General features: G+C 41.1%; 1 protein-coding gene across 10 annotated transcripts in view; it reads left to right on the top strand.

The window, feature by feature from the left end:
* RERE (arginine-glutamic acid dipeptide repeats) overlaps positions 1–25,071 on the top strand; it is a 449,440-nt gene that overhangs the window by 261,745 nt on the left and 162,624 nt on the right. For all 10 annotated transcript variants that reach the window (XM_044996656.1, XM_044996655.1, XM_044996658.1 and 7 more), the window contains one exon: positions 19,786–19,884. In XM_044996656.1, coding sequence (XP_044852591.1) covers positions 19,786–19,884 — 99 coding nt within the window. The remainder of the gene's footprint in view (positions 1–19,785; positions 19,885–25,071) is intronic.

Raw genomic sequence — 25,071 nt, 5'->3', positions numbered from 1 at the left:
CCTGCAGCTGGCCTATGCCAGCTGGCTTTGGAAGGGCTGTTTAATGGCAGTGTAGACATTAGGGCTCTAGGTGCAGAGCGTTCGGTCTCCAGCTTGAGCTCAAACATCTACACTGCAATTAAACAGCCTTAGCCCGAGACCTGCAAGACCAAGTCAGCTGGCATGGGGCCAGCCACTTGTTTTTAATTGTAGTGTAGACATATCCTTGGATCTCTGGTTAAATTTGCAGAGCTGCCAGCTTGAAACCATGTCCGCTGAGTACATTATATGGAATTGTTGAGAGACTATAAACTGGATTTTCCCAATGCAGTTTTTACAGAGCTATTCTTAAAAGTGGAGCTAAACTTTAAGGGGAAGATTGACAAACCAGACAGTCGTCCTGACAAGGATATGTTATTCGATGTTTGTTTCTTCCATCTTTTTTAATTCACTTGGGCAGTCTATTTTTAAACAACTTTGCTGCAGACTGGACCAGCATCTTCATTTAGCGATCCACAATGACTTATGTCATTGTCCTCAAAAGAATTGTGTGGGGTCGGAGCCCCAGAGCGTACATGAGAAGTTGAGACTACTTTTGTCCACTGTGCAAGTTAATCTGCTCTCACTAACCAAAAAGAAACAATTTATTGATACCAGTAAAATTCACCAACGTCTATTCTATTTCTGCAGATCATTTAAGAGTAAATAACATCAGTGCTAACCTGGGGTGCTATGCTGTTAACTTTCGTACACTCTCAGCGGCAGGCATTTGCTATGTCTGTCTCTAATTGCTTGAGTAATTTTCTTTGTAACTATTTATTTAGGCAGTTAACAAGTTTACAAGTCATTGGCATGTAGGTGTCAGAGCAATAACCATTACAACAGTGAGCTTATTTTTTTGTTTAGAAAACATTCTGCAGTAATATAATAATCAAATCTCTCTCTAAGGGTGTTACAGTATAGTAGTATTTATATTGGTATAGTGCCTAGCTGCCTAGCCATAGATCAGGACCCCATTGTGCTAGGCAGTGTATAGGGTGAGCCTCTTTACACCATCCAGGATGTGGTGTTTCTGGTGATTTTATTAAATTGATGAAGCTACTGATCCTACTCATATCTGTCAAACCAAGCCTGTCTATTAAATGTAATTAGCGAATTTTTAACCCACAGCAAGGCATTTCCTTGCTTGTTGCTATTACAGAACTATTTTGCTTAATATATTGTCTTATAATGGAACCTTACCAAAAATTTCCAAATGTTTTAAACGTGTGGAACTTATGTTGACTTTCAAAAGGTTGATTTGAGAGAGAATTTTTTCTTTTTTAGGGACACTTTGAAGTTAAAAACATGTATTTTTAATATACAGTTGTCCTTATCTATGTTACATTCGCTTGCTAACCAGCATTTAAATATTATATTTTAGTTCTTGGCTTTTTTTGCATTTCGTTCAGTTTGGGACAGTAAAACAGTAGTCATTTTCGTTGTCTGGTTTTCACGCAATATACCGCAGTGCTTCAGTGACTGGATTTAAAACATTCCCCTGCAGCAACACCAAACTAAACACTTTTTTATTTCTATAATGTTTTGTAAAAGTTTTTCCAAATGGAAAAAAAAATACACAAAATAAAATAAACCCCACACTTGAATCTAAACTACCTGACTACTTCCCTTTAAGAAGAGCTCTGTGAGGCTTGAAAGCTTCTCTCTCCCACCAACAGAAGTTGGTCCAGTAAAACATATTACCTCGCCCACCTTGTCTCTCTTTAAGAAGTCATGCTTGTTTGACCTTATCATGTCTACTTATTCAAGTACTACACTTACGGTAATTAGCCTCCAAGTCCATTTTAGAATTGAGATAAAACTTGTTGGGCTTCCCATTCCTAAGCTCTCCCATGGCTCCTTTCTTTAAAAGATAGCCAACATGTTAATAATTTTCCAGTATTCAAGAACAATTGCCATTTTAAGGCTATATTGCACATCCTCATCCGTCTTTCAGCTATTTTACATTTTATCTCTGTCCTTTCCCTTGGGCTGGATGCCATCTGGTTCTGGTGGTTTACTGCTCCGAAGCATTTTAAGTTGCTCCATTACTTCCTATTTAGAAGACTCGAATCTCTTGTTAAGGCCAATAATCACCAAAGAGCTCTTGGAATTGGAATTTTCCTCCTCGTCATCGATAGTAAAAGACTAATGCAGAAAATTCATTTAACTTCTCTCTCCTCTTTAATTACCCTGTTAATCCCTTGGTGGTCTGGAGGGCCTGTGGTTGCACTTACAAATTTCTTGCATCACAGACTTATGAGTTTGTCTTTATATATTTGGTTGATCTGTTCCTCTTCTTTTTTCCCCTTTGTATTTTTAATATGCACCTTATCTAGCATCGGCTGTTTTTTCCAGTCAGTTTATATTGATAGCATAAGATTTCCACTTTGTAAGTCATTTAATAAACCTAATAAACTTCTAATTTACTCCTTAATCAAGCTAGTTTTATTCCTCCTTTTTTGCACTATATATTTTTGGTTGCTTTGAGGTGTGTAAACCATCTGTGCCTTTTATATAGTGTCTCGCATATCCCCAAGCTAGATCTTAACACCTTAAGTCTTATTTACTTTACTGTTCTGACAGCTGCTAACCGTTCCTCATAATTTTTATGTCTAGTCTTTTCAAGTTCATCACTACAGAGCTGCCCTCTTACGATATCTTATTGTGCAGTGGTCACAATTGGCCAGTGAAGTTCTTACATTCACCTTCTGTATTCAGCAATTACATAAGAACTGCTGCTGCTTGTAGGCATTTTGGTAGAAGTCCTCTGTTCCTCTCTGTCTGGAACTGTCCTCCTCTCTACCACCTTCTCAACCATGCATAGTTCCAGCTAAGTAACTTGGCTTGACGTAGGCTGCTGGATTTCTGTCATGTTCACTGGTTTATTCACTCTTGAATCCAGGTACTCGAGGTATATTTTTGGAGCGCACTCTGCATAAAGGTTACGTGCATTGTGTTTTAGGAGTTCCCGAAGATACCTACATATAATTCATATTTCAGTTTTGTTTCTGTAGATAAAAATACCTTTTTATGCGTGGCAGTTTCCCACTATCTGAAAATGCATTTAATCCAGTTAAAAGTGGACTGTCTAAGTAGTCAAGACCCTGTCTAGAAGGTTGCTTTGAGTTACAGCAGACTCCACTTAACCTAGGTGTGTGATGTTCTGACAACGGCTGTAAGAGCTTAACCAGCCATCAAAGACATTGAGACATCAGTGGGTGCATGACTGAGCCCTAGTTTTTCATCTGGCTGGTGCTGTTGCCTGAGCTGCAAAGAATTTCGTTTTCTTGACATGATGCCATCTTCCCTCCTCCTCCTCCAGTGTCTGTCCACTTAGCGCAGGCTTTGGGTTTGCCCAACAAGCTAGTTCTGAGCAGCTGGTGCTGTACTAAGTTGGTTTTTGTTTAGAAATTATGATATGTAGTTTGGAAGATTAATCGAAAAAATTGATATGCTGTATGATTTCTTATTATGGAAATCCAATAAACTTCAGAGCAGCACTTCATATAAATCAGACTTGACAAGCTCCTTTGCTAGTGTTTTATTTATGTAATAACAGAGTGTTGTAGCCCACAGTGTGATTTATTGTTAATTATACCAGATAGAAATGAAGATCAGGGATGATGCCATGCAGCGTATATTTTCTAGTATAACAACTCCTTCCAGTGATTATTTACTTAATAGCATGGGTAAATTTCAGCTTCCATTCCCTGGTTTTGATGTCAGGTTTTCATGCTGTATTTATAATGCGCCTCCCAGCAAATCAAGAGCAGCAGAAGTTTTCATTTGGAGATCATTGACCCCCTAATGCATTTTGGCTGTCACTTTGTGGGGGAGGGGGGAGCCTCCTTCAGAGATTCATCAACAATACTTGCTTTTTAAATGGTGGGGAATCTCTTGCTACTGCTGTTGAATGAGTAGCATGGGGGAGAGAGTTCTACTGTCTGACTCTTTAAAACTACACCTCTACCCCGATATAACGCTACCCGATATAACACGAATTCGGATATAATGCGGTAAAGCAGCGCTCCGGGGGGGCGGGGCTGCGCACTCTGGCGGATCAAAGGAAGTTCTATATAATGCGGTAAGATTTTTTGGCTCCTGAGGACAGCGTTATATTGGGGTAGAGGTGTAGTTTAAAAAAACAAACAAACACGTGTGAACATGAAGGTTTTGATTAATATATTAGATCTTTTAGAATGTTAGTCATGTGAAGTGAGAACATTGATTTTCAGTTCTGGTTGTCAGATCCTGCATCCAACCACAACATCTTACTCATCTATCTGTGAAATGGGAGACAGTGGAGTATCTTAGATTTGTGTATAATAGTATAGCAACCCCACTTTATTTACCTTGCAAATTGGAGAAATACATGGCTGCAGCTCCTGACCTCTCTTTTGGTTCGGTGTGCATGATGAGACACTCAAAGAGCCAGGAGAATTAACAGGAATTCTTTATATTAATATTGGTGATACTTTGCACTTATATAGCCCTTTTGGTCCAGAGCTTTCCAAAGACCAGTAAGTATCTCAATTTTAAAAGACGTCTTTATGCAGAAGAGCTGGGACTTGAAATTAGGAATTTTTGGATTCCAGTATTTTCTTGTCCTCTCCAAAGTAATGGCAAAATTTGTAGCTACTCACTTAAAAATATTCTCCTGCAATGAGTCTTTCCAAGTCAGGTCACTTTAATTTAAAACTATTTTAGCACTCTCATTTTGTGCAATTATTAATGAACTTACAAATGAGTAGCCTGCTCCAGGAGCACATTAGATGTGGAAAAGGCTTTTGACTGCAGTGAGAAGGGCTAGGAAAAACTCTTGCAGATGTATCTTCGTATGAATTAGTGATATCAAATTAATGTATGTAAGGCCAAACCATTTCACTCACTGTCCTAAGTGCTTGTGAATGTTGGGGAGAGCTAAATAGCTTCTGCTGCCTTCCACACCAGAGAGAGCTGCATTTCAGTGGAAGGTAACTTGATCCAACTTTGTACAGTCAGATTGGCCCACAAGGGACAGAAGTTGCAGTTTCCAAATGAAAAGATGAAGGTGGGTGGCTCTGCAGTCCAATCTGATCCTATTCCAAGCTTTCAGTTTGGGAGAAACAGTGAAACTAGCCATGTATTTATGATGCTTATGCCTTCTCTCACCCCATTGCACGCCCATACAAACACCAGATGCAACATGTTAATTTCGCCAGACCTTTCCTAAAAGTGGGAAATCATATACCTGAACATCCCCTTCTGTTGAGACTGGAAAAATATTTGGGGGAGTGCTTGTAGCACTTCTGGTGGATCAGCACCCCATGTCCACTTTTCCTTCTGCCTGCTGAAAAAGCAGTGAAGGCACATGACAAGATGCACAGATCTGGGCTATCAGGCTACTGTTTGTTGTGTCAGGCAGCTCAGTGTGTTTTTCACATGTCCTTTAAAAAATATATGTTCTGGGAGAAAGTATTAAAATTCTCAGAGTGTCGAAGGGAGAATTGACACTGAATTTGCCTTTATTAGCTCACAAATCAGCAAGCATAAAAGAACAGATTAACAAGAACACCAGAAAACATACAGACGTAGTCTTAATAAGCGCCAAGATTTAAAATTATCCCTCAGCATCAGGAGGACTCATCTCAACTGCATGTCGAACGCTGGATTCATTCCGTCCTTATGACTTACAAATCTGAAAGAGTATTTGCCTCCCAACATAATAGGAGGATGAGCCCTTTTCTTAATACCTGGAGCCCTATAAATCACTTCCTTAATTAAAATTCATAAGCAGTAAGTGCACATTGTACAGCCATGTCTACATACTGCGTGTCCATGTAATTTACTTCAGTTTAATTTATACTAATGCATTAGGTGTCCTTTCTCATCTTTTCTCTGTGTGTATTTTGTTAAAAATGCAATAAATTTTTAAGTTGTAAAGAGAGAGACGTGTTTCATGTGAGTGGTTATGCAGAACGGTCGGGGGAAGCAAAATAAAAAAAACTTTTTTTATTGTATTGGTAAAGAAGTGACACATTCAGACTAGCAATCAGTAAGCCTCCAGCTCCAGTGTATGCATTTTTGAGATGCAGAGCAAAAGTCAGCTGTGCATTTCTGTCAAGTGGTTAGTTCCTGGACTGTGGTCCACAGAGCATTTGTTGTTGGTCTGTTGAGATCTCATTGGCCATGTAGTGCAGGCTCCTCATCCTTGCTTTCAGCATCTGACTGGCATCAGATGAAGCTAAAGCTCCATTAAGTGCTTTCCTGTTAATATTTTTCCATGTAAATTGCCGTAGTTGCCATGAGGGTGTTGTGCGGCTGTGAATGGGAGAGGAAGAGGTCTAATGATTACAGATGGGAGGGCAACTGTCTGTGAGATAATCGCTGAATTTGAACCATGCTATCAAACCCCTCTTTTATGTAACTTAAACCTCTGCCATTTCACAGAACCTTGAGTAGTATTCCCTATTTTCATTTTGCTTTTGGCCCTGATGCTACTAGGTGCTGAGTACTATCAACTCCCCATTAACTTGAACAGCAGTTGAGGTGTTTAGCACCTTTCAGGATGGAGTCTTGTAGTTGAACCCAGCAGACATAACTTCTTTAAGTAGCACCAGCATTGGAATGCATATATTGAGACAGTGAAGTCATGGCTCCTGGAATTAGGAAGGTCCAGATGTCTTTGAATGCTCCTGGGGTGTCCAGTCTGTCCCCTCTTTCATTTTTTTTCTCAACAGTGTCTCATCCTGCTTTGGATCTCAGAAGTACAATACAGCACTCCTTCTTTTGTATGCTTTACACAAGAAGATCTGGGCCTGGCTCCCAGAGTTTGGAAGACATGAATTCTTGCTGATCTTGTAACTTTATTTCTCTTACAAACTCTCAAAAATGCAGTTTATCTCAGAAGTCAGTCTCTGAAAATAACTCAGTTGGATGCCTTCATGTGGGAGAGGACTTAGGATAACCTGTTTTCTCTTGATAAATATTTTGGACACAGAGTTTAAGCATTTTCAAGTTAGAGGGCAAAAGAGTTGAGAAGGACTTCCTCTTCTTCAACCCACCTGCCCTCCCTGTAACCTGTACTGTGGCTATGCACGGGATTCCTCAGCACTTTTGCTGGGTTATGAGTGCGTTGTCTTTCATAATGCAGGAAAGCAGAGCCAAGTGATCTGGTGTTTTATGCTATTTGCCTTCGTCTCAGGTCCCATTTGAGCACTACCCCTGCTTTTGCCTGTAAATTAAACCACTTGTGCCATGCACCCTAAAAGCGAGTCTGTTCACTTCTCTATTTGCCTCATTAATGGCTGCTTGATAAATAGCAAATCTTCTATTAAGTTCACCCTCTCCGAAGAAATGAGAGCCACTGTCCATGAGGTTGCCTGAGGTGAGTGCATGGAAGTTGCAGGAGCCGCAGGGTACTACAGTACCTCATGGTGCCTACAGCTTTGCTCCCCATTAGGAAACTGCATAGGTCCTTTTACGAGGTACATTTTGCCTGGCGATTGGGTAGCATTGTGGAATACACCATCTTTGTAGACAGAATTTGGGTATGTGAAAGCAGGAAAAACAGATTTTAAAATGTCTGTGAGGATAAATTGCAAATGCGTCTGCTGAGCTTGCCAGCTCCACAGCACCATCAAGGAAGGGAGCCTCTTAATGCTGCTGCATTGTTTTCAGAAAAGAAAAACGGCTGAGCAAGAGGCTTAAAACATCTGCACAGAAATGCCTCCCTGCTCTGTGGTTAGGAAGCTGGTGTCCCAGATCTGCCAATCCATGGGAAAAATCTCAGTATGGTGAATACTGAACATGAATATAATTTTTAATGCTAGAAAGCCGTGTGTGTGTGTGTGTGTGTGTGTGTTTGAGAGAGAATATGAATGTGAATTTCTGAGTAGATTCTTCACATAGTGATGGCTGGTTAATTTTTAACTAGTTGAAAACTCCTTTCTGGACTTCAGATTTATACAAACAAACAAACAAAGAAAATGCACTTGCTTCGGCCAACTTGCCTTTTCTCATCCTTCTCCCACTGACCTTAATATCATTGTACAGAGCTTTTAACGGCACCATTCTCAGATTCCAGGACAGGAAATGGTTAATTTACTCATCTGTCCTTATTGTCTCTATTCTCTTAAGTAAGGCCCTGTCAAAATTCAGTTTGAGGTTTCTGTGCTGTCCAGTTCAGGGCATGCGTCAAGGGAGCAGTTGTTTTTGGAAGACCAGGTTATTTGGAGCGGGGCAGTGCATGTGTTCCCTCCCGGCTTTTTCCTTCAGAAATGCTGCTTGCTGCCTCATGCGGGTATGTTCCTATCCACAACTCAGCCTACCTCAGTGGGAGGTAGGAATTTCCCCCCCTGCATTAAAAACTCAGATGTTATAAGGATTTGCAGCATTGGGACAATAGCAGATGTGGGTGGCAGCCAGAAATATAAGATGGCAAAACAGTAGAAGGAAATTTTAAAATGGAAAACATACCCTCTGCCTTTACCAGTGAATCTCAAGGCTTTTGTAATTTGACGTGCATGTTTTTATTTGAGGAGGCTAAAAGCCAGCAGTTCCCTATTTATTCCTTACTGTAGTTGAGGAGCAATGTGTACCTATACTTATTACACCTCCCTCCATGCACCAGTGTACAAGATGAAATGATTACATACTAACATGGGCTGGTTCCTTTTATGAGTAGGATTGTTCAGCATTTCTGTAACACAATATTACATGGCAACATGTCATTGTGAGTGACAAATGTGACAGTGTAATATCAACGTAGGGAAATTCAGTTAGAAGTAAGATGTCACCCAGACAAATTACTGCCTGTTTTAACTTGCCCTTAGACTAGATTTTCTTGTTCATTAACTACAGACAAGGTTGAAAGCCTAAGACAACTATTTAAATATATGTTAGCATTTATTATGATTACTAGTTTTCCTTTTGGAGGTTCTTCATCAGCGGTTAGTCTCAGGGTTCAAATAAGGTTGCATAACACCCCAGGGCGATCACTGTCTACCTGGGCACGCTGTTAAAACTAAGCCACTTCTGGTGCATAGGGCAGTTTTGCCACTTTGAATCTTCATTCATTCTTATCCTTGCTCTTGAAAAAACATTTCTGTGCTGCTGGATTTATTTGTAAGATAATTTTCACAAATTCAGCTAAACTGTTGAACAACTAGTTTAAAAGGCCTGTTTACAGCCGTAAAATGTGGCCCGACTTTAAATTACTTTGTAAATATTTTTAGTATATATAAAATGTGTGAAAATCTGTTTCAAGAACCTTCCCCAGCACTATTCAGCTTGCCCAATGACAACAGTTATTTGGTATGTCAGACCAAAGAACCATAAAAGCTCTCTGCAGTGTCACTTCCCCCTGCTGTTCTGCCTTTGCAATTAACTTAAGTTTCTAGAGCTGTGCTTGTTCCTGATGAATGGTTGTCCCAGTTGTAGTGCATAGGAAATAGTGTATGACCAGGGCATCCATTGTGTCATCTGTATCGCTAACCTTTAGGTCATTATGGTGATTGGAGCTATGTAGAAACGTTAAATAGATAAGAAATGGGGACAGAAGTGGTGAGACCTCTGCCAAAGAGTGGGAGAGGGAGATTATATTTTCAAGCTTCTACAAGTACCAGAAACTAGAGATTTAAGGAAATAGACCTGGTTCAGTTTTCCTTTGAGCTTCTTGGGAAGCGATGTCTCTGGTCACCTGTTGAGCCTTTTTCTATACATCTTGAGTTCTGTTGGCCTGTCAAGCAGCTCATAAGGACCTTATAAATTAGGACATACCAGCTAGAAAGACAGGCATGTTGAACATAACATAAGAACGGCTGTACCGGGTCAGACCAAAGGTCCATCTAGCCCAGTATTGTGTCTACCAACAGTGGCCAATGCCAGGTGCCCCAGAGGGAGTGGACCTAACAGGCAATGATCAAGTGATCTCTCTCCTGCCATCCATCTCCACTCTCTGACAAACAGAGGCTAGAGACACCATTCCTTACCCATCCTGGCTAATAGCCATTAATGGACTTAACCACCATGAATTTATCCAGTTCTCTTTTAAACCCTGTTATAGTTCTAGCCTTCACAACCTCCTCAGGCAAGGAGTTCCACAAGTTGACTGTGTGCTGCGTGAAGAAGAACTTCCTTGTATTTGTTTTAAACCTGCTGCCTGTGTTGGCAAAACAAGTCTCTCCATGTGCAATCTTTCTCTATTGGGAGGGTTGGGTGCTGGGTTGGTTTATAAGGTGCTGTTGTCTTCAGGCATTAGAGGGAGTCCCATGTAGTGGTATTGGTGTCTGCATTAGAGAAGGCAGTCAGTTACCCAGGCCAGGCTTTCTGGTGTGTTTGCAGCAGATGGGGAAGAGTTAGGATTTCAAGGAGGGGAAGAGAGCCCTGGCATTAAGGAACATGGTATCCTTGGGCACAATTCTTAGTTCAGTGCCAGATACAGTTAGTGAAAACACACTTCAGCACCTGTGAATAAAGCTGCAAATTTAAAATACATATTTCATTGTTTTATCGTATAAAGTATATTCACCATTGTGTGTGTTCTGCATGTTTGTCGCAGAGAAAAATTCCATTTTATTGCAGCATATTGACAGATGATTGGTATTTTATGGGGATGATATTTCCAGATACAACTCCTGAAGAGATACTGCATCAAACTGGAATGTTTCAGTCATGTGACTGGGGGAAGCAGTCTGAATTGGGTTTAGCATTAAATTAGGCCCTTAGAATAGAAGAGGCGTCACCAAAAGGCTTTGCCTTACAGTGTAACAGTGTTTCTCTTGTTGTCTCTTTCATTGCTCCTTATCTTCTGTTTCCTCTGTCTTCTTGACCATTGCTGTCTTAAACACCTGGCAGTTTTTCAGAGATAACCCTGAGTCTTGACCATTGTCCACTGCGGCAAAAGATATGCAAACTCATACAAACATTTATTTTTCTTCCAAGGCCAACAGCCCAATTTAGCAGCCTAGTGGCCCCTTCATCACTCAACACCACATCCCTAAATTCTAATGCCTTTAAAGGACCTTTTGATCAAAGAAACTAGCAACACACTTTTATTGAAACAAGGCATAGATTCTTCTGTAATCCCTCATGCTCCCTCCATCCACACAAGGAGAATGATGCTTGTCTGAGGCTGTCTGCGCTACAAGTGCTACAGTGGCACTGCTGCAGCTACCCCACTGTAGTGCTGTAGAATAGACCTTTGCTACAGCAACAGAAGGGGATTGTTCATCGCTGTAGTAAATCCACCCCATGGCAGAAAGTAGCTAGGTCGATGGAAGAATTCTTCTATTGACCTAGCGGTGTCCATACCAGGGTTTAGGTCTGCTTACTTATGTCTCTTAGGGGTGTGCATTCTTCACACCCCTGAGTGATGTAGCTAAGTTGACCTAAGTTTTAGGTGTAGACCAAGCCCGAGAGAGAAATGTGGAGCTGGGGCTGAAATAGGGACTTTATGTAGAATGTTTTCTGTGCTTTAATAGGAAAAAAATCTTGTTCCCCATAGTGAAAGATGTAAAAAGTACAGTGGATTGGAGGAGATGGTAATAGTTAGCATACACCGTACTTCATGTTTTCAGATTGGTTTATTAATATTAATCAAGGGCTAAAACAACACTGTGAAGTAGCAGGGGTGGTATTTACTTACTGGCAAATATAGATAGGCCAATCTTCACTTTACAGATGTGAAAACTGAGGCACAGAAGAGTGATGGCACTTGCCCAAGGCCACCAAATGAGTCAGTAGAAGAGCAGACACGTGAACTCAGGAATTCCTGGATTCCAGTACTATTCTTTTACCACTAGAAAACGCAGCCTCCCTACAGAGATGGACATAGTTTGTGTTGTTTGAAAAATCACTGCTACTTTTATTTGACTGTTCTGGGTAGATTTCAAGTTAGTTTTGCAATATCGTACCACATTATACTAGCAATCCTTCCCCCCCCCCCCCCCCAAAAAAAAAACCACCAACAAACCAAACAGCTCTGAAATCTAACGATGGTTTTAATGGACTCCAATTATTTAACATTGTAGTATGAATGCAGCCTAACTCAGATAGGCTTTTCGACAGGGATCATAATGACTGTAATTGCAAAAGGATGCCTTGCTGAAGTAGGAGCTGCCAGATGTAATGCCATTCTGATCTAAAAAGGTCACAGTAAAAGGGACATTTAAATTAAGTTATAAATTACAATTGAAGAACAATATTTTGATGTGTGAGACCAGAGATGTCAGAGCGGTGAAATGTAATTCATGGATTCATTACAGAACAGAGGTGCCTGACAGCTGAGCCATGCCAAAAGGAAAATTTATTTGCAATATCACGCAGACAGAAAATGGCAGCTCAGATGAGAAGCTGGAATAGAAACTTGAAACCTTGTGGTAATGTGCAGAGTTTATGCTAATAAGTCTTGCCGGAGATCCAGAGATGTTTAATGACTGTTGTAATATAAATGAGATGCTCGGACGTGTGCACATTTGGAATTTTTCTTTAAATTAAAGCCCAGTGCTTTTCTATAGAAAAGATAACTTCTGCATTATAAAGTGCATGTACATTCTTGTCTGTTCCCTTCGTTGTATACTGTGTGTAAGCATAAGATTGCTGAGGTCTCAGAATTATGTAGGCAGCAGGATTTGTGCTCAAAACAACGATTCTTTACATGACAGCTGTGGGTAGGGGGAAGTGGGGAAAGTAATTTAGTGTTTCTAGCAATACCTTGAAAAGTGCAACCAGAAGTTAATTAAACTGTAGGCCGTCATCATTAGCTATTATTTATATATTCAAGTAGCTTGCCAATAAAGTGCTTATATATATTAAATTACTGAAAGTAATAAGCAGAGAATGATCCATCAGTTGGACTGAGGAAAGTGGATTTAACTCTGGCAATTATATAAAAATATAGTTTTCCTTCTGGTTTATAATCTTGCTCCCAGCTCTAATCAAGGCGTTTTCTCCATTAGACGTCTGATTTTCTCAGGAGGGTGTAAAATGGTATCCGTGGTCATGTGTGTGTCTGATTGACCGAACTTTTCTCCCTCTCCCTAGGGGCACAAGGACGGGGTGGGCTCAGGGGCCCAAACCCCAGCCTTGCCCCTGACCTGGTGTAATGGCTCAACCCTTCCTTGCTGGGATGTATGTGATGGAGGAGCATCCAGGTCAAATTTGAGTGATTTGCAACCTGGTATGCTAGGTTGCAACACCACTCAAACATGGGGCTGCCAGGCCGGAATGTGGGCCCCCCTCCTTTGCAAAATTCTTATTGCACCCCTGTCTCCCCCACTGTCACGTTGTGGGTCTTGAGATTGTCATTGGTATGGCAGTTTGGTGCAAAGTTAATTCTGATCCTCTATCCTAGAGTATTCTGGACTGGTATGTTGGTCTGTTAACTATTCTGTGCTTTTACAACTGGGATGGCTGCCTGTTAGCACAGCCCATTGCTTCTGGTCTTCTCTGGTTATTCTTCTGTCACTAATTGAGTTGTTTTGTAAAGAGAGAAGGAAAATTTGCTGGGTTCCTTCAGGCAAGAGAGAGATTCCATCCATGAGTCACGAGGAGGTTTGGGCAGAACACAGCAGGGGGTGGGAGGGAACCCTTGCCATTTTTATCACTACACATTTTTTAAAGAGAAAAGGCATGCTTAGTTTTGTAACATGCACAGAAACCAGGTATAGACTGTCCGTAGCAACAAATAACTAGCCCTTGCTACTTTCAGTCATGCCTATTCCCAGTGCTGGAGTGCAGGCAAGAAAGAAAATCAATGTGTGCCCAATAGAAAAGACAAAAATGTTGTTTTCAGGCTTCTAAGTGGGTATTACATGCTCTGGAAGGCTTAGGAAACAAAAGTGATAAAAGCAGTTAGAAGTCAGCGGTGCTGTTTGACTGGTAGGGTTTAGGTGCAGCAGGACTGGCATTCTAGTCATATTGCTTGACTTACGGCTTAGGAAAGATGGACTCAGATGTTGTTTCACTTGCATGGAAGCAGAGTCATGGGAACTGTCATTGATGTGGGCAACAGAGGCAGATTTACAAGCCAATGCTCTCTTGTACACTGGGATTTCTACCTGTAGAAGTGCATTTAAAAGCAGTGTTTTCTATTAAGCAATTTCAGGTAATGCATCTCCCTGACTTACAACAATGCGAAATCAGTATTGATGTGTCTGATGTGTTCATGTCCGTAGCTTGCAGAGATGAGGCATCTGTTGAAGGGAGATGATGTTGGAGTTTGAGGCATTGTTTTCTGCAGTAATTCTGTGAAGATGTGTGCCATTGTCTGTTGCAGTTGTGGTGAAGAGCATTTTCCTTTAACCTTACCATATGTGCCATAGAGCAGGCTGAAAATAAACCATGGGAAAATTCAGCCTATAATTTCCTTTCTTTATTTCCATGATGTTACCCAAAGGCTGTTTTAATCAGAGCACTCTTCTCCATACTGTAACGTATGCTGGTGGTAACACTTCCATCATACAACTAATTAGGGAGACATTTCCAAATACCATTCTAAAAATTCATTCTAGGTGACATACCAGAGGTCTTGACCAGCAGTGACCTTTCATTTTTACAGGCAACTTAAAACTCTTAACAGAATAGTAATAGTTATATCTCAAATGTCCCACTAGCTAGGCAAAGAGGAGCAAATAATTAAGCAGAGTTCATTTTTCCAAGAGAAGTTTAAAACTTTTACCCTTCAGTTTTGAAACTTGTGGGGACAGATCCCCAGCTGATGATTTCAAAGGAGTTAAGCTGTTTTACACCAACTGCAGTCCATGATGTAGAAATGTCCTCTTATCCTGACTGCTGGGAGCAATCAGAGCAGTTCAGGAGGTTTTGTAAAATAATTTCCAAGTCACCCTCAAACAAGTGTTAAGTCTCAATTAGCTGTTGCAGCATGAGAAAGAAAAATGATATTATTAGTAATGTGCCTTTGTTTTGGAGATAATTGGTTTACTGTTGTCCTTGGGAATACCTCTCTTCTCTTTCTGGTACATTTTTTTAAAAGACACAAAGCAGGCTCCTGGTTAGTCTTCATGTTCCAAAATCCAATATTTTAAAATGTGTTATCTAAATCCATGTTTAGGTATCTAAATAAAGCCCAGATAGTGGATCCATTTTGCACACTGCTTAGGATTAACTCACCTAAGTAATCCTATTGACATTAGTGTGACCATGTGAGCAAATGTTCACTATCGCTTTGTGAGTTAGGGTTCACAGTCTGGTCCGGAATGGCTAGATTTTCAGAGATGCTGAGTACTCACCAACTTCAGTGCTCAGCATTTCCAGAACGCAGGCTACTTGTTTAGTTGTTGAGATATGGTTGTAGATGCTTAATTTTAGATAATCCATTTTGAAAAATGTAGCTCACCTGTGTAACTCAACAGCTCAGGTATAAAAACCAAAGTTAACAATGGACTAGCAGACAAAATAAACTAGCCAAGATATTGAATTTTTTTTTAAACTGGCTGCAGTTCATATGCAGCAATTTTTTCTCCTTTACTAAAACAGACTGGTTTTTGGTGTGCTTGTGCCACTATTGGGTTGAACTTTCTAGACTGTCACTGTCACTGTTCATTCTGTGGGTTCTATGACCTGAAAACTGAGACGCTAATACAACACCTGGGAAGGTTTCTCACTCAGGTGTGTTATCTAAAATTTACCTTTTCATGAAGATGACATAGAAGTGACATAAAGAACATAAGAATCGCCATAATGGGTCAGACCAAAGGTCCATCCAGCCCAGTATCCTGCCTACCGACAGTGGCCAATGCCAGGTGCCCCAGAGGGAGTGAACCTAACAGGTAATGATCAAGTGATCTCTCTCCTGCCATCCATCTCCACCCTCTGACAGACAGAGGCTAGGGACACCATTCCTTACCCATCCTGGCTAATAGCTATTAATGGACTCAACCTCCATGAATTTATCTAGTTCTCTTTTAAACCCTGTTATAGTCCTAGCCTTCACAACCTCCTCAGGCAAGGAGTTCCACAGGTTTACTGCGTGCTGCATGAAGAAGAACTTCAAAAACTTACCCAGTAGACCATAATGGCTCAGGTGAAATGGTTACTGTTTATCCTGTATGATCCGACATCCTTCTGTGGTGCAGTTTAAAAAGCAAACTTGTTTTTTAAAAGAGCAATACACACGCGCACCCAAAAAGTATTTAAAACTTGTAAGGCTGGGCCAATTTGACAAAAGCCTGGAAATCAAAGTGAAGACTGATGTTTTGTCCCCAAATCCCACAGATGTGCTTTCTTTTCACAGCTGTATGAGCTGTGTATCAAGTTTCAACCTTTGATTTCAGTTTCCCAGCTGTTGCTGACTTTTGCCACAGCCTTCATAGGTTTTAAACATTCTGCTTTGTAAATTGAAAACTTACCAAAGTTTTGGACCCATGCTGGCTCTTTTATGTCAGGTTTTTCTGTTCAGTTAATATCTAGATGTGACAATGTCCCAGGTCAGTGAGGATACATGTAAGGGTGGAATACGTAGCTATAAATGCCAGCTTAGTAACAGAAAATGCCATTTGAACACCTTGAGTTTATTCCTTCAGTAACTTCAGTGCCCAACAGCTTTTATAAAGAACTTAACGATTGTGGGAGCTATCCAGATCTGGCTTTCAGTGGACATTAGCTCATATGATGACCTGAGTTTTATGGGTTCATTGTTATGGCTCACCACAGATAGCATCCAACCAGAAGATTCCTGGTGATAACATTCCTATTATAAGTACGTTAACATACTCACACCCTTCCTTGAGGACCCAGTAATAGGAGGTGAAGGACCAGCCTCACTCCTGGCATGCCCAATTACACAATGGTGCTGGCTTATCCAGTAGTTAGGAACGTTGAGTAGTTCTACTATACTGCATAAGCTGAGCCGATAGCGTGATAGAGGATAGAATGATAGGTAGATAAAAAGAGAGTCAATAGAATATAGGCGGACAAAGAAAAGAAAGAGCTAAAGACTAAAAGAGCTCCCTCTGATATCCTTACAAGGTATTTTATAGGATCCTGACACTATGTAATTCAGGCCCAACCTACTATACTCAAATCTTATTTCTGTACCCCAAGAAATTTATGGGTACCCTTATCCTATAGGTTAGTGGATTATGACATTTACTCTCTATATAAATAAGGATGATCTCACTCCAAAAACTGCCAGCCTAGGCTCTCTTGGTGACCTCCAGGTTTGTGGTGTACCCTGCGGTTACCAACCGGTTGCAGACGCCGGATAAACCTGTTTAGTGTTGTGAATAGTTCCTCCCTTTGGTTCCCCAAAGTTCAAGGCCCATTCCTATCTGTGCCAAAGGTTGCCAGCTTTTATGCTGAATTACTCTTAATTGATTATACTTTTAGCTGTTTAGTGGATCTTACCGGATACAGGCCGATAGGCTTCTTGCATTTCAGCAAAACTTATTGTATGTATAATTATTAGGAAACACATATCATATGCCTCAACACATCCTAAATTCATAGGAATTAATACTGATAAAAATATAAGAATAAAATGGATTAATTCAGAAAGAGAAGCACATTATTTGATAGGGCTGGCTGGATTAGTAGGATATAATAGCTAGCAAAATAATCCTATGGACTACAAATATTACAGTCCCACTGAAAAGCTCATATTTTTGCCTCTTTGGTAGGTTGGTGGGGGTTTTTCCACCTCTCACCCCAACCTCCTAATTATTTGACACTTTATTCCTCATTAGGGATCACTTTTAAAATACCTGGAGAAATTCTTTATATGTTTGGTATCTGTGGATTGGGTGGGAGAAAGATGAATAGCTGAGGTAACCTAAGGAGCTGTACCATGACATTGTTGGCTTTCCGTGTGTGTGGTTTTGGGGTTGGTTTTGGTTTTTTTTGGACACTGAACTCCTCTTTGCCTCAAAATCAATGGCACAGTCTGACCTAGGAAAACTGAGGTTTTGCCCTGTAAAATCACAGTTCAGTTATAACCCAGGCTGATGCTGTCAAAGGAGCTACCACTTCAGGGCTGTTTGGTAAGCTATATAATTGTGCTTTGGTCTCAATCCAGAACCTAGCGTCCTCAAGAAAGGCATTGTCACAGTTAATACCAGGTGGCTTCTTTTTGTTGGCAGCCTTGGGACTGAAGTAATTGTAGAGAGGTCCTCTCTAGAAGATGATTGGACATGGGTGGAGTGATACAGGGATGCTTGGGGAAAGGGCAGTGGGGTTGAGAATATGGGGTGGAAATGGAGAGGCCTTTGCTTGCGGGGTATGCTGGGTGATGAGAGTTCAGAGAGCTGATGCCCCCTGCTGCTATAAAAATAAACTTGAAAGCTTCTGTAGTTAGTTCCTGCTAGTAACTGTGTGATTAAATAACGTTTTGTTTTTCTTCTTCTCCTTTGGCTGCTAGTTTTGGTGTGTCCATTACTGCTAATCCAGCTACTTATGCAAGAGAACTAATGCTTGCATTTGTACGGGCTAGTCTACACTGAAAACTTGCACAGCATAGCTACATCTCTCTGGGGTGGGTGTGAAAAATCCACACTCATGAGAGATTTAGCTCTGCCAGCTTAACCCCTGGTGTAGACAGCACTGGGTCCATGAAAGAGTTCGTCTGTCAACCTAGCTGCCACCTCTTGCGGAGGTTGGTTACCTATGCAGATAAAAGGAGAACTCCCGTCGATGTAGGTAGTGTGTACACTGAAGTGCTACAGCAGTGCTGTGCTGCTGTAGTTTTTCAAGTATAGACAAGCCCCTAGCTACCATTTCTCAGGGAGGTGGATTAGCTACAGCGGTGGGAGAACCCCCTCCCCACTGTAGTGTGTCCTCACTGAAGTGCTACAGCGGCACAGCAGCTGTAGTGTATTAAGTGTAGACTTACCTGTAGTCTCCACACATCACTTCCCTCTCTTCTGTAGGATTGGAGATAATTGGTTTACTGTTGTCCTTGGGAATACCTCTCTTTTCCTTTTGGTTCATTTTCCCCAAAGATGTAAAACAGGCTCCTGATTAGTCTTCATGTTCCAAAATCTAACTTCACTTGCATATAGCACATTATAAATTTGTGTCAACTTCCAAATACAGTCCTCGTTGAGGGTTGAGTATCAGAGCTTTATCCCTTAACCTCTCTGTTGAAAGTGGGCATTTTTTCAACATTCTCTTGTTATAACTTTTGTTTCTACCAACCATCTGCCTTAGCAGCTGTATTTATTGATAGTGGAACGTAGCCGCAGCACACAGCAGGGTCATGCATTGTTGAGAGAGCGGTGTCAGTTTAATGATCCCAAGTTCCTTATATGTATTCCCGCAGCTGTCTCCATGAGGTGTTATTTTGCTTCTCCATACTTTACCTTGTTCTCCAGCAGCTTCTTGTTCTCATCTGTGCAATAAAAATGAGCACAATTTTCTGAAGGAGTAAACTTCATTCTCTCTCTGTCCTCAAAGCACTTGTTACCTCCAAAATATGAGCTATTCCATTTGATTAGATAATATGAATAAGATATTACTGCTTAAGATACAACCCCTTTGAAGAACGGTTGTTTTGGTGCCTTTTTATTTTCCTTGGAATGTTTCATGTTAAAAATACTAAAGGGAAAATTTACAAGAGACTTCAGAAAGTAGAAGGCAAGACTGCCTATTTTAATGTTTTCTGTCCTACTAAAGAAAACTGAGATTACCCTCCAGGTTCTGCAAATTTCTCTTATTTATTTCTACTGTAGGTACAGTAAGTGCAGCAAGCCCTATTCTTATCCCCACCCCTTACTGTTAGTCCACCTCTACTTCTGTTTGTTGATATAATTTTCCGTTTTTATTATTCAGCTACATGAAAGTAACTACGATGCTGGAAAAGCCCTGCAGCGTTTGGTGAAGAAGCCTGTGCCCAAACTGATTGAGAAGTGTTGGACTGAAGATGAAGTGGTAAGGAGTGATTCTCTTCTGCCATGCAGTTCCAGTTACTTATCGCTTTCTTCTGCTCAGAGTTCTTGTTTGAGGGGGTGGGATAGTAACCCGTTGCATGGAGTAAAGTTTTCTCCTCTTTTCCAAATGAGTATCAGTGGCTAGAGCCTCATTAATCCAAGGAAAAATAATTTCCCAGAAGTGTGTCTTTTGAAAGGGTACATGAGAGGATTCCATGGAGGAGACGAGCAACACTGGAGCCCTCAGGCTGTTGGTCCTGCTGCTAACCAGTATCTTCCACCAGCTGGTTGGGCTCCTTGCTTAGCAGTTCCAGTAGGAGGAGGCACAAACAGAGGGCCCAGGATGTTTGGTTTCATTTTCACTGGTTTTGCCTGCCTCTCTCAGGAGGCTGGAGTGTCAGAGAGTGAGAATCCCAGTCTTCAATTCGTGTTGTGACTCATGCATGCTCAGTGGTCAAGAATGTTCCAACTGAGTACGGTAGGATTTATTAAAGGATTGGGGCCACCTTCTTCACGTGAATTGCCAAAATAAGATGATGTCACAGTTGTTGCTGTCTGGATAATCAGCATCCCATGAACCAGAAAGGAATTGTCTGGAAGCTGGTGTATCTGTGCCTTTTACATCTGTCCGAAAGCTCAGGGACATCTCCCAGTCCCCAAATTGGATTGAATACCCAGAGTAACATGAGGGTAGGATAGCTCCGCTGCAATGCAGAATTCCTTCATGACCTGCCTGGGATTCCTCCGAGCTGCGGGGTTCGGGTCAGTGACTTTAACACCATTTAGCTGGCATATTTTCTGTGTCTATGGTACTTTGTGGCCACCGTGTTGACTGTGGGACTATGCCGAAGGTTACTGGCGGGTCATACTCTAGATTTTGAGTTTGGAATGGGATGGAATTGAAGGTGGGGGCATATTGTGCTCCTGTCATGGACACATCTTTATTTCCCACAATTTGAGGTTGAGGCTTGTGATCTGTATTAGCTGCCTGTGGGTTTTGAGTGGAGTTTAAGATGTCGATACTGACCTATAATTGCATCTGACTGCCTAGTGGAGAGAGAGCCTATCTTCCTGAGCCATATTGGCTCAAGTTGAGATCAAGAAAGCCCTTGATAGAGCCCCTTTGGTATAAAAGAGAGGGAGCTGCTATCAAGGTAATGGCCCTTGATCTCACACCCTTATTTGGTCAAAAATAGCCTAAATTTGTTGTATCAGGGCATGATGCAAGGCCTGTCTTTGAACGGAATTTTTCAAGAGGGGGATGCTGTTTGATAGGTCATTAAGGAATCTGGGATGCTTCTCTTCATATTTCCATTGCTGTAAAATTGTTACTGCCATTAAGAGGTTGCTGCTGGGTTTTGGTTTTATATTTGATTGTGTTTTCAAGGACCCTGCAGCTTGGGATAGAAGCCTTTTTGTGTTGGTTGTAAATGAAAATAAATTAGAATTAAAATGTCAGGTTTTAAAATTGGCTAACTCCTTATATAGAATTGAGAGTTCAACTGTTGTATAATAAACAGTTGTTTAAATTCAGCATTCCCTTGCAGTGTTTGGACTGCAAACACTACAGAATTGCAACCTCTTGCTGTTTGCCAAACTTTGCCGCATAATGCTAGTGCAAGATACTCTTGACTATGACAAAAGTGAAACTGACTGATCTTTTTTCATCATCCAAGTTGAGAGAGATGCTGAGAGTACACAGTGTAAACAAGCTAAAATAGATCAGATCAGTAACATTTTTTCTTTAATCAATGGTGATGTTAAAGACACGTCTGAGGGAAAGCGTGGTTTTAAAATGCGATTTCTAATATGACCATGGCCCTTTAACCAACTGGACAGGTATGATGGGCTTCCATTGGAAGAGGTAAACGCTACATTTTTCTAGCTAAGAATTAAACTGCATCATTCATTAAAACAGGAAGTTCAGTGTTGATATTTTATAATTGTAAAACATATATTGATCTTCAAACAACTGAAGACTTGGTTGCAGTTTGTAAGGCACACATCTTCTAATATGTTATATTAGTGTCATTGAGATAAATATCCATGATTATTACTAAACATCTAAATAAAAAAAAATCTGAGTCTGATACACAAAGTGAGAGAGAGCATAGCTGAAATGGATTTGAGCCAGAAAAACCTGTTTTTATGGAGAACATTTACACTTGCTAATTTGTTAAATGGAGTAAATTGTTTTTAAAAAAAATCTTGCAGTGGGTAGTATGTAGTCTTGTTAATCGAGTTACTAATTAACCTGGCACCAGTGTCATAAAAGAGACCTGATTAATTATTACGGGTGAAATTTTCATAGTCTCTTAACATTTTTTAATTATTCAGACAATGGCTGGAGAGACATTTTTAAGCTCCAGTTGCTCTGAAAGTCTTGCAGAGAGTGATTTCAGTGAATTATGTGCACGCTTGCTCTCTCCCCATGTAAACCTTTTTGCCAGAGGTAGGTTAGGTCTAGGCTAGATAAATCTGAGATTAAAGCAGGCGTATTCTGAAATCCAACAAAAGCCCTTTGTAGTAAAGGGAATGCCTGAAGCCATGGGGTGAAAGAAGATCATGGGCAATCAAAGGAGGGAAGGAAGTAGAGAACAAGGAGTAAAAAGATTAGAACACAGATTCCTATTAAGGTGTGGGATGATCTTGTCATAACATGGCACTTTGTTTTAAAGTGACCGTGTAAATACTTCTGAAGTTCTGCTCCCCTGTTTTCTGCATTTGTACTGTCCTGCTCTTCCCACACACATACGTTCCATAGAATGATTAGCTGTGTGCTGCTTTCCTATTTAGAAAAAGATCTCTCTTTCCCTCCCTCTTCCACTCTCCCCCCCCCTTGGTGTTCTCCCCGTGAACTGCAGTATGTTGCAAGTGCCATTGTTGCTGCAGTTTAGGGTTTTGATCAACAGTCAGTGTTTAACGATGGGAGAGTGGAGCCTTGCAAATAAGAAAAACGGCAAGGTTTATTGAAAAGGGAAACATTACTCCAAAATAGCGAACAGTATGAATGCAGAATAACGATCATTAAATCTATAAATCACTGTCCGTCTCAGCTCATTTTATCATATTTGCTTCTTGTTCTATTCCATCCAAGTTTCCAGAAACATTTGGACGGGATCCAGCCTTGGCAGAGACAGAGATCAAACTGTTCTTTTATTTATAGAGAGTTAAGCTCCACCTTCCCAACTTCAGTGAGTGTGTGTGTCTGATGCACTGCTTGCAGAAAGCTCCAGATGAAAGCATCTGCGCCAGATCCTTGGGCACTTTGTATGAGAAGGAAACCCTGTGCTACCCTTGGTTTTGCTAGAGCAGGGAAGGGTTCATTCCCACACAGTGTAGGTCAGACCTAGAACTGGTCAGGGACTTTTTCAGTGGAACGTTTTTTTGTTGGAAAATGTCACTTAATCAAAACAGAAACTTTTCGTGGGAATTTATAGGTTTCAATGAAAACGTTGTCAGGAAAGTTTCTCGAGTGCAGGAAGACCCAGCCTAGAATAGCCAGTAGGCCTGAGCTGGGATGTGGAGACCTGGGGTCGAGTCCCGGCTCTGCCTGATCCAGGGCAGGGACTTGATCCTGCATCTCCCACATCCCACTGGGCTATTGGCGGTTCCATTTTTCATGAGCTATTTCAAAAGGTCTCACTTCTGCTGCGGGGCAGAACAGAAACACATTTCAGAACCTCAAACTCCCTTGCAAAACGGAATTTGTATTTTCCGGCCACCCCTCGTCAGATCCTTCACAAGTACATGGCCGTGAACTTCTCTCTATGCCCACCTGGGCAACGAAGGAAACCAGAGTAGAAATTTAATCAAAATGTCCCTGGCGCTAGAATGTACTCAGTGCAAACCTGCAGCCTTTATTCCTCCCTGAAGCAAAACTCACACTGAAGTCAGTGGGAGTTTTGCTTGAGTAAGGGTTGTGGGGTTGAATTAAGACCATTTCTGTCACGCTGGTTGGCATAAGCAGTTGATCTTGTTATCAGCATGAGCCTCATAGGATGAGTAGTACAGCTTCCCATAGCACATGGTAACACTTACGATGTCAGTGATGCTGTCTGAATAACACATCTTTGTGTTGGAGGTAACTTTTAGCTCTTCTGCGGGCAGTTCCTTGTCCAGAGTTTCAGCCTGCCTCGTTACATGACAGCTTTTTGTAGTCAGTGACTGAATTACCAGTAAGAGCTGCCTACTGCGATTAGAATTGATTAAAATAAAGGGTGGAAGTTGTGTTATTTTTACTGCAGATGATGTGGTTACAGAGGTTTGGATCAAATTAAATGGAGGATAAAATTGACCAGTGATTGAATTAAGTGGAAGGCTCTGTAAATAGGAAGATAAAGGTTTTCTTGTTTACCGTCTTGTTTCTAAAACTATGGCTATTTTTAATTCTCTCCTTCCAACATGTAAATTAATGGTCATGCTGTCAAAACCACAGTTTTCCATTCTGCCTTATAAAAGTGACTGAATAAACTATTTTACTGTTACATCTATCAGAAGCCTTAACAGCAGCTGTTTCCTGTTTATAAGGGTAGATGCTACACCTGGCAACATAAATCTCCGGCAGTGGCTTTGGTGGGGAGGGGTCAGTCTCTCTTGTAGTCTAGTGAATCTGCTTCTACTGACAAACTGTCAAAGAACTGGCATGTGAAGCTGTGCTTAAGCACTTTCTGAATAAGCATCCAATAGGCTAACATCACTTCAGCATAATACAGTGAAATCTCATTGGCACATCAACTCGGGATGCTGTATGAAAATCAATGCCATCCCCATTTGACATGTTATTCATTTTTGGGGAGAAGTCGGGCAGCAAGGTTGCTGTTCTGAATGTCCCGCGTTTTGACATAACTGCTGGTAATGCTCTCCGTAACACTGAGTGCCAGGGGAGACCTGTGCCATGTGCTCCTTGTCACTGCGGCAAGGTCTCAGAGCAGTTGGGGAAGGGAACGGAGACTGTATCCATCACAGGTCCTCTAGACATGTACACCACATGATGTATGCTGCTAAAATGAGGTTGCAAAGCAACCAGATGTTCCCTTCCACATTTTAGACCCTCTTACACTGAAACACCCGAAAACCTACTTCTGCACTGTACTGATATGGGCAGGGTGTCTACCATGGTCCAGCTTGCACACCAAGAGCTAGGATGAGAGTGTAAGTTAAATGGGGCGGAAGGCTTTTTATCAAC

Source organism: Mauremys mutica, chromosome 21 (assembly GCF_020497125.1).
Source record: "Mauremys mutica isolate MM-2020 ecotype Southern chromosome 21, ASM2049712v1, whole genome shotgun sequence".
In the NCBI taxonomy this organism is placed as follows: Eukaryota; Metazoa; Chordata; order Testudines; family Geoemydidae; genus Mauremys; species Mauremys mutica.
This window is presented reverse-complemented; position numbering and strand designations above follow the sequence as displayed.